At 38.0% G+C, this 19014-nt stretch overlaps 1 protein-coding gene across 1 annotated transcript in view; it reads left to right on the plus strand.

The window, feature by feature from the left end:
- The window catches only part of kdn (knockdown), a 125118-nt gene that overhangs the window by 45920 nt on the left and 60184 nt on the right, over positions 1–19014 (plus strand). Inside the window, exon 3 of the mRNA XM_067150210.2 lies at positions 10610–10807. Within this exon, the coding sequence (XP_067006311.1) occupies positions 10610–10807 (198 nt within the window). The remainder of the gene's footprint in view (positions 1–10609; positions 10808–19014) is intronic.

The following is a 19014-nucleotide window of genomic DNA, read 5'->3' on the forward strand; positions in this document are numbered from 1 at the left end:
AAAGTTCCAGTTGCTTCCTGTAGCATAATTAATAATTTTGGGAGAAGAGTACTGGTCATACTAATTGTAGGCATAATTGTGTATGAATGGATGTGTGTACTAATTGATTCACAAACTGTTATATTTCTCACCAACAAACGATAGTCCTTTTCATTTCCACTTTGCAAACGAAACCACTCTGATCTCTATTGTGTGTTGAAGGGGTGTAGTCTAAAAGTCGTAGTGTCGGCCTCCGAATCCCAAGATAGCAGGTTCAAACCCGGCAGAGGCAGTCTGATTTTTGAAGGGCGGAAAAAAGTCTATTTGACACTCCATGTTGTACAATGTTGGCATGTAAATTTTTGGTGTTTACCTGACAAAATTAATTAAATCTCAGCCATAGACGCCCAAGAGTTTTGGTTTACTCGGTCTGCCATCTAGTGAGCCTAGAGTAAAACCGAACATCGAAATTGACGAGCAGACAGCCAGATGGCGTCAAATTCAAATATCTGCACACGGTAGCTGAGGCCATAAGATGATGATGATGATTATTATTAATTATTATTATTATTATTATTATTATTATTATTATTATTATTATTATTATTTGCTCTATACTGGTTCAACAAATTTCATTTCGACTTCATTTTTTTCCTCTTGCAGATATGCGCGAGATACAAATTTCATGATTTTTCTATTTTTGATTCTGTACTTTTTTTCTTGAAGCAACTCGACCAACTAGTAGATGCACAGTCTGTCCCATTGAAATCTCTCCTGAAAGTTCCAAGGCCGACAGTTGCAGGTCTTCATCACAAACATTCTGCTTCAACCTTCTTGTTTCTGCAAAGTGAGAAAATAATTTTGTATACATCAATTTCCTGTGTTCACTGGGACTTGGTAACATAGTGACATCATTGGACAACTTTTATGAACACTGGTTAATGATAGCCACTTCTTACCCCTTATTTAACCATAAATTTACAGCTTTCCTCGTGTATGCAAGATCTAGTGTTTCACTTTCTTCTGTGAACTGGTTGCAATTGTCTTCACTGGATTGACAGGAATCAACTCCATAATACCTCTCATACCTGGCAATGCAGTGGGCCAGAACTGTAATGTAGCAGGACAAAATTATAAAGAAAAAAATTCTTCGATTTCTTCCTTCCCAAACTGTAGGCAGATAACCAGTGCTATAGTACTTGGCACGCAAGGCTATACACTAAAAAGGAATTATCACCACCTTATTGTCTTTTTTGTTTTTTTTGAACGGTTTATCATTGCTACCATCTTGACTAGTTACATATTGAAATTGCAAGGCATAACCATAAATGAACTAACCTCACTGTAAATAACAATGGGGGGTTCCTTTACCCAAGTATTGATCAATCAAGATATTCATAATTGTTTTTCTAGCTCAAGGAGGAATTACGGACATAAACACTTTTTCCCTCGCTCAGTTTAATGTTACATATTTCTGCCTTTATTTTGATACACGCATTGCTATAACCATATTCTTTGGTGTTTGCCTGGTGTAAATAATTCAGCTACCTTCTTGAAGTTCGCTATTACATGTTGGACTGAAGTGAAACCATGGTGTAATAATACACACAAGGAAATTTATTACATATACATACGCGGTAAGTCAGTAAGAATACACAAAGGCTGTCTGCAAACTGTACATCAGTCGTGACAAGACGGGATAAGATTAAATTACGTTAGGTTGACCATGAAATTTCCTTCCATTATAACTGAATTGATCTTTATAGAGGAGGTAACGTTGCTTTCTTTTTGGAGAGGAGTGCTTGCAGATTTTTCTTGCTTCGTTTACATTAGAATTGTTCTATACATTATTCAGTTATTCTGTCCATAGGAATTGGACAAAATAAGACCATATTAATAAAATGCTGCATTTGTCATTTAACACGAACTACATTATTAAATGCATTATTCGAACATGCCACAGTTCTATTTACCTAGTATTATCCAAACAGATTTATACAATCCTACAGAACTGGAAAATATGCTTTAATTACACCCGCAAATATATCACTAGTGATTTTCATATTACTGCAGTGGCAGTACCGTTTAATCTTGCAAGTCATGAAAAAATCATTACTATATAGTGCCAACCTGCAAGTTTTAACAGTAACTGTATGGTTAGCAACACGGAATTGAACCCCGCAGTTAGAAAATTACTATAAATCGCTACCTTTGGTATTAACAGGGGAGAAAGTAAGGTTTGTACCCTTAGTCTTACTAATAAAAATCCTTATGCAGTTGTTTAACACTTGTATAGTTATACATTAAATAAACCCTGTATAGGTGTTGCATATTTCTCTTGCTAATAAACATGGTATACACATTTTATTACTCTACAGCACCTATACACTCGTTCCAAGCTGTAGGAATCTCTTCATGCAGTTAAGACTTATTTCTTCACATTCACCGCTTTTATGAATGCTTTTGCTAGTTCTGTATATAAATCGGAATATAATCGGTTGATGTAGGTGCATATAGAGTTATGTACAGAATTTCAAGCCATTAATGTTAAAACTTAATTGAGTGTGAAAATATTAATATAGTGTAAAGTTACAACAAATAAAAGATCTGCATTGCATGGAAGTTGTCATAACTCCCATTTCATCTTCATTATGTTCATAATTTTTTCACTGGTGGTAAAGAAACCTTTCTGCTCAACGTAGATGCATTTGATTTTAAATGTGAATGATAAAAAAAATCAATATGTGTCTTCATGTTCAGAAATTTGTATGTGCAAGCACGAAAGTCAATCGCTGGCCACTGTCTTTAATATTGACTTTACATTGGGGGGGGGCTCAAAGCAAGTCAAATGGTCTTTGGATTTGGAAGTTATTTTTAAAGCAAGTCTCAAGTCCTTATCTTGCTTAGTTCTTAATTTTGACAGGAAGAACGTCTTGCTTTTATAGGTTTTACACGTGACTGCTGGCTGGCTGATTTACTAGTAGGAATCCCCCAAAGAGCACATTTAAATCTCCAGACAGTCAAATGCAGTACAGTCAGTTCATTTTATCAGTAGTCTGGCTCCATGTCTAAATGTTTAGTGTGCTGGCCTTTGATCACAGACGTCCTGGGTTCGATTCCCGGCAGGATCTGGAATTTTGACTATCATTGGTTAATTCTGCCGGCACGGGTGGCTGGGTGTGTCGTCATTATCATTTCACCCTCATCACGACGTGCAGGTCGCCTACAGGTGTCAAATCAAAAGACCTGCACCTGGTGAGGTGAACATGGCCTTGGACACTCCTGGCACTTAAAGCCATATGCCATTTCATCAGTAGTATATATTGATTAAATAAAAATCAGTGATAAATGAACAATTCTTGAGGACAAGTGGATTGTATCTACAGTATGTAATTTGAGTGTGCATGCTTGTGCGTAGGGTTCTTGGTTCAAAGCACAGTGTATCCTCAAACTAAGAAGAATTGTTCGTTGGTAATAATTATGTCGCTGACAATTACTAACCTCATTCCGCGTTCATGTCTGTAGTGCTGTGAGAACTCTTTAAGTTCGCAAGATATAAAGACACCTCTGGAATCTTTCATAAAGTCATTTCTGACTGTTAATGACAATTTGAGCATACTCCTTCATAAATCTATATTTAATTTTAAAACTTCAGTCCTCTAGGAGAAATGGATCACTCTGCCTCTTAATGTTTTATTTTACGAACATTTCCAGCCTCCATAACCTCCAAATGTTCTGTCTTCTATATTAAAAATATCGTTGAGATCGTTACTTACAGTTCTTTCAATGTGTGCTTTTAATTGATAAGTTGGATATTTCACCACTATTATATTACTGCAGGCTGTAAATACTGCTAAAATAAACTGATCACTAAGTATTTTTGCGTCACTCGCTGCTATACAAAGTTTATACAGGGTTTCTGGTCTGTATAAGCAGTTCAGTGAATAACTATAACAGGTTTATAAACTTCGTATAAAAGTAAGACTTTTAGTGTATAAGCTTTCATGGCAGGGACGATAATGAATGTCAGTCCTGGTGACTACATCTAAACATATGGCTAGAAATAACACTCCTTATCTCTCATTTATTAAGGTTAAAGTCGCAGTACATGGGCTTTCTTGCACTGTTCTTAGAAATGTAACTTTATTTGCAGTATCGTGTGCTCACCGTGACCCATAATGATACACGATGAGCTGTGAAGTCTTGCGGGACAAGAAACAGATTGGAAACAAGCTAGTGGATTATGTATTATAAAAACTGAACATTCACGACTGTTCTTCAGGTATTTTACAGTGCATAAATTTGAGTGTTTTCAGGTACAAAATTTCAAGAGCGATGGAAACAGTCATAGAATGCGAAGTTTTTAAGAAAAATTGCAATTGGCTAGCAAAGGATTTACATATTTCTGAACTGCATAAAGCTGCACTATCTAATATTCAAACAAATAGTTCGCCTTCATAGTTGGAAGGTGAGAAAACTCTTCGAAGATAGAAGATTGAGAACTAGACTGAGAAGGTTAGGTACTTTAATAGATCATAATTCAGTGGAACCTTGGATTGCGAGCATAATTTGTTCCGGCTACATGCTTGTAATCCAAAGCGCTCATATATCAAAGCGAGTTTTCCCATAAGAAACAATTGAAACACGGACGATTTGTCCACAACAACAAAATTTCTTAGCATACCATTTATAAAACAAAATATAATGTAAAACAAATTAAAGTGTGCTTTTCCTTACAATAGAATCATTGGTGTGAGGGAGATGAGAGATGACATAAGAGTTGCTGTGTAGCACGAATTTCACTAACGGAATCACTGCTATCTGTTGGCTCACTGAAATAGTTTTCTTTTCGTGCATCTTGAGGAACCTGTCGAATGACTGTTGCTTTTGCCTCTTTTTGAGGATTTCACGAAAATGTGACGTTGCATTGTCATAGAACTGATTCATCGCTCGCACTGCTACAGCCTTATTCGGGTGGTGTTTTTCTACAAAACTTTGCACAGTTTCCCACATTTTGCACTTCTCCCGAATCTTAGTTTAAGTGAGAGATTCCATTGATTTTTTCCTCCTTCTCCTCCCTGGATGAGATCTTCATAACCTCCTGTTGTTCGCGATGCAGGTCCATCAGTTCGTTGGTGGTCAGTTCCTGGCTATGTTCTTCCACCAGCTCTTGAATGTCCACGTCATTCACCTCCAACCCCGTAGTCTTCCCTAAGGACACAATTTCATCGGCGGCTTATTGTCACCAACAATCCCCTCAGTCACGTCCAAGAACACAGTAGGCCACAGCTTTCCCCAAGCGGAAGTGAAAGTTCTCTTGGTGACTCCATTCCAGGCTTTATCGATGATCTTCAGGCAGTTCATGATGGGGAAATGAATTCCCTCAAACTCTCGGAGGGTAACGTTTGTTCCTTCGGTTACTTCGAAGCATCGCTGAAATAGTGCTTTGGTGTATAGCTTCTTGAAGTTCGAAATGACTTGCTGATCCATAGAGTGGAGTAGTGCTGGGAGGAAGAAACTTAACCTTAACGAACTTGAATTCCTCCAGTAAGTCGTCCTCAAGGCCTGGAGGATGATCAGGCTTTGAGTGGCAGATTATTTTCTGGAAGGTATTTCTTCACTACAGGACCAAAGATCTCGTTCCTCCATTCAACAAACCACAGGGGAGAGGAAAACTTAGACACACGTGACGCTCGTATTGTGGAACCTCACTCGCTTATCAAGTTACAATTTATTTAAAATGTTTGCTTGTCTTGCAAAACACTCGTTAACGAAGTTACTCGCATTCCGAGGTTTCACTGTATATGACTAAGGCAGATGGAAAAATATGTAATATTTTGTGTTCTCCCTAGGGCCTTCTTAATGGATGCACCGCCCTGCCGTTTTTACAAACCGCCCATGTAACATAACCTATATATGTTCCTTACATAATATTAATACATATTTGAGTCATTAGGTGTTCCAAATTAAAATTCATATATTCTTCTTCTTCTTCTTCTTTTATGACCACATAGGATCACTTTAGTCAGTCCGTCGTTCAGGTCTCTTTGAAGGGATTGTTCGGGCTTTGCGGTCCTCCCAGTACTTCTTCAGATGCTCCGATCTTCGTGCCCTTTCCTCAGTTGAAAATGTGCGTGTTGTTGGTTTGTTTTGTGTAAGGGTAAAGCGGAGGTTTGTATTCTTGAGTTTTGTATTCAATTTTATCTTATTTATGGTGTCTTCTGTTGTAAGGCCTATTTCCTTCAGATCCTCTCTTACTTCTCTGATCCATTTACATCCTGTTGTGGTATTTTTTGAGACGAGATTGTGTTGTACTAGTTGTTTCAGAAGTCTCGAGTCCTGCATCCTCATGATATGTCCAAAGAATCCCAGTCTCCTCTTACGCATAGTATCTGTAATGGGTTCTAGCTCTTTGTACACGACTTTGTTAGGTATTAACCGCCACTGTCCATCTTTCTGATATTTTTTGTTGATACAGGTTCTTCCAATCCTCCTTTCAATTTTCTGAAGTCTGTCAGTCTTTGATTGTTTATTCAGGTAAAAGAGTGTTTCTGCTGCATATGTAGCTTCCGGTTTTATAACTGTGTTGTAGTGTTTTATTTTTGTATTTATTGATAGACATTTCTTTTTGTAGATATCCCATGTTAATTTTTGTGCTTTAGCTAATCTATTTGTTCTTACTTGGATTGAGATTTTTTCATTTAAGTTATGTGTTATTACTTCTCCAAGATATTTAAACTGAGTTACTATTTTGATTTTATTACCATTTATGGTGACTTCTTTTAGCTGTGTTGGTTTTTGGGGCATAATTTCTGTTTTTTCAAATGATATTTTGAGGCCAATTTTATTTGCAATGTTTTGAAGTTCTGATATCTGGGTTTTTGCTTCTTTTATGTCCACTGCTAGTAATGCTAAATCGTCAGCAAAACCCAGGCAATTTGTTTTGATTTTTCGGCCAATCTTTATTTTGGGGGGACATTTTCTAAACCATTCCCTCATTACCATTTCTAGAGCACAGTTAAATAATAGTGGTGAGAGCCCATCTCCCTGCCGTAGTCCAGTTTTAATTTCAAATGTCTCTGATGTTTCCCCCCTAAACTTCACTTTTGACTTGGTATTGGTGAGAGTCAATTTTATCATGTTTATTAATTTGGGGTGTAGTCCAAGGTGTCTTAAAATTTTAAACAGAGATTCTCTATGGATGCAATCATAAGCTTTCTTGAAATCTACAAATGTTATCACCATATCTCTGTTTCTTCTCCTGTTATAGTCCATTATCAACTTAAGACTCATGATCTGATCAGGACAGCTCCTCCAGGGTCTGAAACCTCCTTGATATTCTCCTAGTTCTTTCTCAAGTTGTAAACTTATCCTATTAAGGATGATTATTGAAAATATTTTGTATGTTATGTCTAGGAGAGAGATTCCCCTGTAGTTATTAGGGTCGGTTTTGTCCCCTTTTTTGTGCAGAGGATGAATGAGGGCTGTTGTCCAGTGTTCTGGTAGTTCTTCTTTAATCCAGATAGAGACAAGTTGTTGATGGAGGGCAACTTTTGCTGAGGTTCCTGCATATTTCCAGATTTCCGCAAAGGTCTGATCTTCTCCTGGCGCTTTGTAGTTTTTTAATTTATTCAGAGCTTGGTAGACTTCCTTTATTGTGGGGGGATTGATGTTTTCTGGTGATGTTTTTATCGGGGTGTTGGTGTCCAAATGAAGGAGTTCTGTAGGTTCCTCACAATTTAAAAGCTTGTTGAAATGTTTAGCCAGAATTTCTGCATTGTCTTTATTGTTATGGGCCAGCTTACCATCTTCATCCTTCATCAGTAGGGTCGGGGGTTCATATTTTTGGAGCTGCTTTCTGAAGGTTTTGTAGTAGTCCCTTGATTTAGTTTTACTGAACTGTTCTTCAATTAACTGCAGGGTGTCCTTATGATGTCTTTTTATTCTTCTTAAGACTTGGGTAGTTTCTTTTCTCTGTTTTACTAGCTTTTGATAGGATATTTCTGTCTTTTGGGACTGATGTAATAGCCATGCCTGATGTCTTTTCTCCACTGTTTCATCACATTCACTGTTCCACCATTGGTGTTTTTTACGTGGTTTAATTGGAGCTAGGTCTTCTGCAATTTGTTTAAGGTTGTGTACTAAGTCTTCAAGTTTGTCTGTGATTTTTATTTTTTCAGTTGCTTTCTGGTAATTTTTGTTGTTGATTAGCTGGGTAGGATCTATTTTTCTTTTAGTTTTAAGGGCTTGCTTTTGTTGTCTCCTCTGGGGAGTGAGTTTAATTTTAATTTTAACTACGTAGTGATCTGAACCTGTGTCTATTCCTCGGAGGACTTTGACGTTATAGATCTCTTTGTGGTGGTATTTGTCCATGCAGACGTGGTCCAGTTGCCATTCTCCTTTAGTGTAGTCAGGGTGTTTCCATGTTTTGAGTTTTTGAGGTTTCCTCTTAAAACATGTAGATTTTGAGATTAAATTATGGTTTCTACACAGGTCAACTAGTCTCTCTCCATTTTTATTTGTTTTCTTGTGTGCTGGCCATTTTCCGATGATGTCACGGTATTTTCTTTCTCTGCCTAGTTGAGCGTTGAAGTCGCCTATTAATAATTTTATATATATTATATTATAAAACTGTATTTAAATAAATATTAATTGTCAGCATAATTGCATCAGTTACGTTGGAGTTTAAACGTTTAGTTTGACTATCATTTAGTGTGTGCGAGGGGTGTCTGGGTTAGTGTAGAATCGCGTGCCAGCAGTCTATTTCGCATTACACCGCAAACCCGTGTGGCACTCCAAGGCAATCGAATGGTGAGCGGCGATGTTCCATGTTTATGAATGAGCAGTAGATCACTAGAAGTTGAGAATACTCTGTTATGTCTTGTTTGTGATAACAACACTAAGTTAAAGTTTACATTTAATGTTTGCTTGTCTGATATTGTTTATGTCCTCAGGGTAATAAAATGTTTCATCATATTCATTCCCCACCCAGCTACTAATTCGTGCCACCCAACTGACTAAAATTTCTGGGGAGAACACTTGGCAGCCGTTTCTCTGCAGGTTTGCAACATATGCAACAGTACTCCAAAAACTATTGATAATTAATGCTATTAATGTAGCGAACTGCAGTAGCATTGACACTATGAATTATTCGTTTGGACTTTCTCCTTTGCGTGTCTGGATCTGATTGAGTGCATTATTGCATACAGGAGTGATATTCAAAAGTGGCAAGCAAGGAAAGACGAAGAAAAAGCAATGGTTGGAGAGAAAAAGCACGTAATTCAACATTCGTTCTGAAATGGGACTTAAGACTAATGAAACAAGAGCGTGAGGCAGTGGCACTTCAAACTATGGAAACACTGTTCTTTTTTTAACTATGCATTATCGGCTGAAATTACATGTATCACTGAAAAATTTAAAATGTTTTATGACAATATAACCCTCCATATCAAGTGGCTACGAAGGAAACTTAGAAGCTTTCAACAAATATGCTATGGAAACCACAAAATTGTATTTAGATATTTATTCATGGTTTTACATGCTTCCATCTGTCCACAAAATTATTCATGGTGCAAAAGTAATGTAGGCCATTATTTTCCCACCTGGAATTCTATTGCAGAAAGATCTAGAAGCAAGAAATAAGCAATAACGAAGGTACAAGTTAGAGCCTTGCGAGAAAGTGTTCAGTCTTCTTTTTTAGGTAATGAATATGAGGTGTTGCTGCTTTCAGTCACTTTCACTATCGCTCTCTCTCTCCAGACACGACTGGAAGACAATGCTGGGACCCATGGGATGATTTTCAATTAGTTTGATCCCATGTCAAACCACCTCCCTTTTTTCTGAATGTTTCCTGGGAAGAGAAGCCTTTTTAATGGAAATAACGTAACACATACTCTGAACATAAGCCAGATTCACGACTGCTCTCTCAGAGGAACATGTTGATTGCCTGGCACACTTCAGCTGGTCACCAAGTCGGTCCTCGTCCAGCTATATGCTAACGCATGCAATCCTATTAGAAATTTCGGTGTCTATTTCAGGACCTTGCAGGTTGAAGTGGCACCTAAATTTTTGTACATTGCTTTCTTATGGTTCCCCTCATCCTCTCTGCAAAATTTCATTGTTTCGTTATGCACTTAGAATAGTTCCCTTTGAAGATTGACCAGAAAAACGTTTTAATACCCGTTGGTCTAAAATATAAGGCTTCACCCAACTGTTAAACATATCATTTATTTTTGTGAGAGCTGAAATGTTTTATTTATGGGCCGTAGTGCAAATGTTTTTGTATTTGTGCGTTTTTCACATCATTTAATACAATTTTATATTTTATAAGTTACAGTGGAAAAGATTTTCATATTTGTTCTGGTATTTTCATGCCTTTTAATACTCTAGTTTTCAGATATGGTGGATTTATCCTTCACTGTAGCCTTATAAGACATAAAATGCACCCAAGTCTGAAAGAAGTATAAATTGTTTCCATATCCTTGATTAGTTTTTATTTGCATATTCGGTTGTAAGGATTTTTGTTTAACATGTTCTTTTGTTGTCTGCTGCAGAAACATCTTAACAAGGTTCGACTGTATAATTCTTTCCATCCTTATTGGTAACTGAACTTACTTTTCTTGATTTACAGATGTATGGTGGCATGCGTGGCATTAAGGGACTTGTATGCGAGACATCTGTGCTGGACCCTGATGAAGGCATCCGTTTTAGGGGATTTTCCATTCCTGAATGTCAGAAATTGCTGCCAAAGGCAAAAGATGGTACTGAACCTTTACCAGAAGGATTGTTTTGGCTTCTTATTACTGGTGATGTGCCAACAGAGGAACAAGTGAGTTGAGGCTTTCTGTGTGATATACTACAAGCAATATATAATACACAACAAGCAATATTGCAGTTTGATGTCTTTGATGCCATTTTTTGTCAGCATGAACAAACATTAATTTGAAACCAGTAAACAAATAACCTGCCAAAATGATCATCCCAGGTAGAAAATATCAGTTGTCATAATTCAGCTATTAGAGCAAAACATTGTAACTTACTGTAAAGAGTAAGGATCAAGTTATACAGATAGAAACATGAAAAGGAACACAATGGAACAAACACAATGACAGTTCAATGTAAGAAGAGTTAGCAATAGAAAGAGAGAACAAGGACAAACATAAAAGCACAAAAGGACAAGGACTATCTCCACTCCTTCATACACTGCCATCTTCGAATAGATAGGCTCTCTCCTTGTCAATACCAGTTCTGTATCCATCTCGTAGCACCCAACGTTCTTCTCTCTGCTTCCTAGCTCTTACCTGTACAGTTCTATTGTATTTTGCAGCAAATAAACTCTGAATGGCCAGCGTAGTGGCCTTTGGTTTTGAGCCCCAATTTTAATACTAGACAGAATCGGGGATTACCCCGTCTGGTTGGCGGGCAGTAGAATAACACCCACGGTATCCCCTGCCTGTTGTAAGAGGCAACTGTTTGAGTCCTGACATTGCTTCCGCTTACTTGTCAGGCTCGTCACTGTCGTCTATCGTATGCGACCTCCCTCGGTGAATTCTTATTTTCTGACCCCGATGGTATTAGAGTACTTGAGACCTAGGGAGTCTTTAATTTTTGTGCCCTTCATGGCCCTTGTCTTCCTATGGTCGATATCATTTTTCGAATTGTTGAATCCCTTCCTTTATTTCTGATTATTGTTATATAGAAGGTGGTTGCCCAGTTGTACTTCCTCTTAAAACAATAATCACCACCACCACCTCAGGGATTTTAACTCCATATGGTTCATTCCTCTTTTTACTCTTGAAAGCGGATGCAATAACTCTCCTTGCTGGTTTGCTAGGCCTAACGCTGGAGAGGGTTTTCAGTCAGGGTAATCTCCCTTAGCCTTTGGCAGTCCCCTGCCACACCAACAAGGCAGCAGCACTTGAATGAATTTGTGTAATTTACTGCACAAAGGCTTCATCAGGCCTCCGAAGGAAGAACTCCTCCGCCCTTAGCCTAAAAATCAGCTGCACAAAAGCAGTAGTAATGCCAGTCAGCAGGCAAGCCCCACAGGTTAACTTGGCAAGTTCGATCCTGGCTCAGTCCGGTGGTATTTAAAGGTGCTCAAATACGTCAGCCTCGTGTTGGTAGATTTACTGGCACGTAAAAGAACTCATGCGGGACAAAATTCCGGCACCTCGGCGTCTTCAAAAACCATAAGTTGTTAGTGGGACATTAAGCAAATAACATTAATTTCTGTTCACGCTAGATTGTTTTTAGTAATGTTGAAAAATTATGTGGTATTACTTAGTTTCTTTAGAAATTCTTTTCAGAATTTCTTGAATGAACTGTAAAATTTAAGTAGGGCTAGGTCAGAAATTTCTCGTGGGAAGTTGTCCTTGTGCATCTTGGGAAAGGCCTTGACTGTAGGAAGTCTCGAATTTATAGTAATTTTTATTTGGATGTTTCCTGTTTGTTAAAGAGAAAATTGATGTTTTTAAGCATTGTTTTAAGTTTTCTTTGGATTTTGTTTGTAGGTTCTTTCTTAATAGAATGATTTTTTGTTCGTTTAAATATTCATTTTCATCCATAACAGTCTTATTCCCTTTGCTGGCTTCAGTTATGAGGTTATCATTTCTAATCTTTCTCTATAGATCTTTAAGTTAATCATTAGGGACCTGAAAAATTGGCATCTATTTTTTCCAAAATTAGCATCTATTTACAAAGTTACAATAATCACATGGTATTATTAATTTTAACGATTCCAAGTTTATGAAGTGCAATTATTGTCCTTCGTTCACACACAATACAAATTCATTGTTCAAACGAAAACATTGTCAGAACTTCGGCATTGCTTTTTTCAAATTGCACAGTCTGTCTGTAACTACTGTGTTGTAATGAGACAACACGCGCTCACTATCTTAAATTGTTCATTGGGATCCACAACAACTCTGACAGTATTTAGCAAATATGCTGAACTGTCTGAACTGCAGTTAATGCAAGCATGACAATCACATTTTTTACTTTCTTTCATCTGGGTTTGAACTGCATGTTTCAGAGAACAGTATAACCAGACCGGATATTGTTTTGTGAGAGATCTGTTACTCCAAACAATTTCTCAATCTCATCTAATTTATCAGTGTTATTCAAAATTATATTTTTTTGATACAAAGCTTGAGAAATTGACACGAATTGCTTATGGTTGAGGTCTTTAGCTTTCAGTGGGGCTAGCTTGCACTGTGAAGAATGAGCAGCTTTGACAAATGTCTCTACATGCAGCCTGCTGTACAGGAGTGAACTTAATCAAAGCATCATTAGTTGCCGCAGAAAAATTCCCCTCACAAATGAAGGTAAAACTGCGTCAAGGTTATGCAGTTTGGGATAAAGGAGATGAGAGGTAGGACACAGACCCCCTTCTAGTTCAGTAAGGAGGTCAACCAATCCAGCTTCATGATCTGTGATAAAAACTATGTGGAAGTGAAGCCTATTCACTTCTTGGTCACTCAGATCGGTCAGGTACTTGATACCACAGTTGTTGATGTCTTTCATGTCAGACATCTTGAAAAATGTAACATCATCAATAAAGTAAGCACTCAAATAGAAGACAGCCTAAAACCAGCTATTCCATTGGGTTATGACAGGTGCAGGAAAAAGCTTTGCTTTGTTTGAAGCATCATACTTTGATGTTAAGAATTGTAAATAATTATATTTTTGCTTTCTTGTGTTCAAAAATGCCATCGCAACTACATGATATAAATCTGTCATCACTGCGACCCAACTATTGCCAACCAAGCTGATGTTGTGGTGCCCAGCACTGTACATGCATTAAATGATCCCCTATGACCACACTTAATGTTTCATAACACCAGGTCATGTACGGGGCACTGTCACCAACGACTAACAACTGCATCATGTGGTACACTATAACTGCGCAGAGCTTCTAAAACAGCACGAGAGCAGTTTATAGCATTTCCTGCATCAAGATAGTTCACAGAAACAACGTGCAGCTCTCTTTTCGATCTGGCTGGGACTTGGAATATGACGATAAAAACACAACGGCTCATTCTATCTGTAAAATGAAATGTCGTATTGTTTTTAGTGCCGGGATATCCCAGGACGGTTTTGGCTCACCAGGCGCAGGTCTTTTTAATTGACGCCCATAGGCGACCAGCCCCCGTGCAAGGGAAATTTACCAGTGATGGTTAAAATTCCTGACCCTGCCGGGAATCGAACCCGGCACCCCTGTGACCAAAGGCCAGCTTGCGAACCATTTAGCCATGGAGCCGGACATTCTATCTGTAGTTTCATCACAGAGTATTTTGATGTTCTTCCCCACTGGAGCCTTCGCTGTTCTTTTCTGGTGGTCAGATGCAACTTCTACAAAGGAAGAAAGACCTCAAATTGTAACAAAATAATTTAAAATTACTGGATCGATTGGGTACGGGTAAGATAGTTCGATATGGAAATCTCACTCAAATTCGGTATCCTTCAATTTTGCGCGTGGTTTTGATGTCGTAATACCTAAACCGTACCAGATCAATGAAAATCGAAACTCGCCCAGTAAATGTACTTCACGTAGAGTTCACACATGGCAGCTCTTAATTTGAAAACTCGTTAATCCAGGGTCTTAGTTTTCCAGAGGTATATTTGTTTCGGAAAATACTTCAACTGTGCATTTCGAAGTTATGTTTGAAAATTTTTCGTTGGTTACAACTATCTGTGTAAGCACAGAAGATTGCTTTCTTTGAGGCGTACTAGCAGCAGGGGTTGAACTTTCGTTATCGTGTCGCTTACCCACGTGTTTTTCAGATTTAACATGTTTCACAATGCTATCTTTTTTCCCCACCCAACTCGCCAGTTACAATACTTGCAAACACTGAAGCTAAATCTGTGGCATATAAACCATCTTTGCATATTGCTGAGACCTTTCGTGCGCAGTTTTTGTCGTGTGCCCCATAACGTAAACAATCGCCTCGACTTTCTACTCTTCACTAGTTTCAGTTTTGAACAGGAAAACAAAGCTGCGTGTCTCATTTCTGTGAGACTTGATTTACATTTTGATAATCGACACAGATCTTATTCCCCTTGCTATTCCCATTGTAAATATAGATTAAAATCAGCAAGCAACAATCGATCAGCTGCTTTTCTTCATCGATCGGAACGGTCAAAAGATTTTATGCATCATATTTTGAGTATTTCTGAAGACTTTGCAGAAATGTTTTCACCAGTATAATAGCACATTTTTGCAGAATTCGCACCAAAATCGCATATTCATACTAATTTTGCATTGTGGGTCACAATTCGCATTTTGTCACAATTCTATTTGTGTAAAAATGGTTTTATTCCACATTAGAATTACAGTAGGCTTGAATTCAGTACAAGATTAAAAAATTTGCATTTATTGCAAATCCCAAGAAAAGCAGCTCTATTTGTTCCGGGCGATTTCTGACAAAAGACTAGCATTACAAAAAATGTTCCCAAGTTCCGGCTGGGAAGACTTTGGAGAAAGGGGAAGAGCTGCTCGAATAAGTGGTATGTTCTGAGCTGTCACTGGAGAGATGGCGTGGAATGACGTTAGTGGACGAATAAGTTTGAGTATTGTCTTTAAAGAGTAGGAAAGATCACAATTTGAAGATGAAGTTGAAATTCAAGAGGACAAATTGGGGAAAATATTCATTTGTAGGAAGGGGAGTTATGGATTGGAATAACTTACCAAAGGAGATGTTCAATAAATTTCCAATTTGTTTGCATTTATAATTGGTGTATGGCTACAAGTTAGATACATATATAAAAGTACACACGATTTACAAATATACACAAACATGTTTCTCGGGAGCAAGATTTAGTTATACATAGTAGAATGTCCAGTTGGGTGATCCACTGTATGACTTCCTCTGTTGGTTCCAAAAAGTCACTCAGGATACCTGTGTAGGAACGTTGTACACATTCACAATATCGGGGATCGTCTGCCGAGAGGCACCACAGTTGCACTTTGGTGATTAAATATATTTCCACTTACAAAAGGGCATCCCTGCATTGTCCATGATTTCTCACCAGATTGAGTAGTCCAAAGCTCACGCTTTGGATGATCTCCACCAGGAAGGTGTTCACCAAAAAAGATAATGTGTGGGGAACTGGGGGAACATTATTGCTTCACGTCCATATGTAAAGTGCCCTACACGTGACCCCTGGGTGGTGCTAAGAAAGCAATAATCAGGACTGCTGGACCTATCTTTCTTAAAGATCTCCCTGCAATGACAGGATTATTTCATGGAAATAGCTCTTTTCAGAGCTACCAGACAAGAAACATTGGACCTTCTATTAGTGTCTTAAAGCTTAATGTAAAAATTTTCAGCAGAGCAAAATGTGGCTGTCCAATGTGCTCCTGGATAATAATGTGGATGTTGCCATTAACTGTGCTCTGCGTCGTCAGATGTGGTTATACAGGAAACCCATACAGCCAATGAAGAATTTCTTTGCAGTCATTTAAGAAAAGGCTAGGAAAACAAGATAGTGAATCTGCCACCTGGGCAACTGCCCTAAATGCAGATCAGTAGTTGATTGATTGATTGATTGGATTGATTGATTGATTGATTGATCGATCGATCGATCACGGGGATAGATTAGAAACCTAATCTGAAGATGAGACTATGGATTTTGTTTTGGAATCCCCTATATTTCCAACATTCATGTTCCAAAATCAATTTCAGATGATTCTCAATTTTTGTACATTTCAGTGACTGCAGTTCACACAATGGTAATTCCAGTTAACTCAGTACAATGAAACTGTTTCTGAAATTGTTGGCAGATACATTTTTGTAAATGTACACACAAATATGGTAGGTTGTGATTAAGATTTCCTCTTTTCATATCAAATTGTCATTCATGTTAAGAAAAATTGTTGGGCTGCAGTGTAATGAAACAGAATATCGCTGGGAGTGAATGTTATTCTTCAGACATATAAAATATTATTAAAATATAAACAAAAATAAAAATCACTGCCACCACAAAATGACTTATTCTGTGAAGAAAAAAAGGCATCGAAATAGTACTGTATACTATGCAATGTTAACAAAAAGGTATAAAACAAACAAGGTGCTAATAAAATAACTACACTTAACAGTACTCACCACGTAAGACTACACACTAAAAGGCAAATATCTCTGGCCTATTCTTTATAACAGTACTCACCACGTAAGACTACACACTAAAAGGCAAATATCTCTGGCCTATTCTTTATTTTTATGGCTAATCACTGCTGCCAACTTGACTAGTTATATATTGAAATCACGAGACATAACTATCAACAAACTAATCTCGATTATAAATGATGGAGGTTCCCTTACGTAAGTAAATGATAATAAATGATCAGTCAACATATTCATAATTAAGTCTGTTTTAAAGTTTAATTAGGAATTAAGGAAATACTCTCTCTCAATTTAATGTTATGTATTTCTATAACCATGTTCTTCGGTGTTTGCCTTTTGTAAATAATTCAGTTCCCTTTCTAAATTTGCTAATTGTCGGACTTGAAGAGAAACCATGCTGCAATAATACACATGGTGCGGGTTACTATAGTCACGTCCAAGGTCGTGAACCATGGGCAACGGCTGAGTGACCTAGTAAGTGGTCCTGAGAGTCGGGATACCAGTTGCTATGGAATGGGAGTGGGCATCTCGGACATATTCTTAGTCATAGCCCTCCTTGTGCTCAGGCAGCTAGGACTATACAATCCACCAGTGGTCCATAACCCGTTAGAGGAGAGAACCTCACTTGGACTATGTGCAAGTAGGGTAGCATCCTGCTTCATGAATTTACCGAGCTCAGAACATTTTAAGCAAGCTTCGGACCTGTGGGAGTAATGGAGTCCTACTCCCATTTGACAGGCGAGGGACTCCTTGGAAACAACTTGGCGAACGAAGTGAAATTTGATGAGGAGCTATCAATATTAATTGGGCTTATGGAAGAAAGTAGGGGGGGGGGGGGTAACGAAGAAAAGATAAGAGATTATGAAGTATACGTGATGGGTGTTAGAAAGGGAAGGGAAGAGTATGGGGTAGGGCTTTTTATCAGGAATACCATTGCATGCAACATAGTTTCTGCTGGCACGTAAATTAGCGAATGATGTGGGTAGATTTGTCAGTTGGAGGAATTACGACGAGAATTGTCTCAGTGTATTCACCCTGTGAGAGTGCAGATGGGGATGAAGTTGACAAGTATTATGAAGCATTGAGTGACATCGTGGTCAGGGTCAACAGCAAGGATAGAATAGTGCTAATGGGCGATTTCAATGCGAGAGTTGGAAATAGAACTGAAGGGTACGAAAGGGTGATTGGTAAGTGTGAGGAAGATACGGAAGCTAATGGGAATGGGAAGTGTTTGCTGGACTTCTGTGCTAGTATGGGTTTAGCAGTTACGAATACATTTGGCTATTCACTGCTACACGTGGGAAGCTAGGAGTACCAGATCCATAATAGATTATATCTTAACAGACTTTGAATTCAGGAAATCTATTAGGAATGTACAAGTTTTCTGGGGATTTTTCGATGATATAGACCACCATCTGATCTGTAGTGAACTAAGTGTCTCTAGGTGTAGGGTAGAGAAGTGAAATGTCTGCAAACGAATAAGGGTATAAAATCTCTAGGACGAGGAAGACAGAAGTACATGGATATGATCAGTGAAGTTTCGAACAGTAGACAGTAAGCAGGTTCAGGATATAGAAAGAGAATGGGTAGCATACAGGGATGCTGTAGTAGAAACAGCAAGGGAATGCCTACAAACAACTGTGTGTAAAGATGGAAAGAAAGCATGATGAAGTGAAAGCAGCTTGTAAATGTAAAAAGGTTTATCAAAAATTGCTCCAAACAAAGGCAGACAGGGAATTGTACATAGATGAAAGAAACGGAGCAAAACAAAGTTGTTGAATCCAAAAAGAAGTTGTTTGAAGATTTTGGTAATAACCTGGAAGGGCTAGGTCAAGCAGCAGGGAAACCTTTCTGGACAGTAAGAACGAATCTTAGGAAGGGAGGTAAAAAAGGAAATGAACAGTGTTTTGAA

Source organism: Anabrus simplex, chromosome 6 (genome assembly GCF_040414725.1).
Source record: "Anabrus simplex isolate iqAnaSimp1 chromosome 6, ASM4041472v1, whole genome shotgun sequence".
Taxonomy (NCBI): Eukaryota; Metazoa; Arthropoda; class Insecta; order Orthoptera; family Tettigoniidae; genus Anabrus; species Anabrus simplex.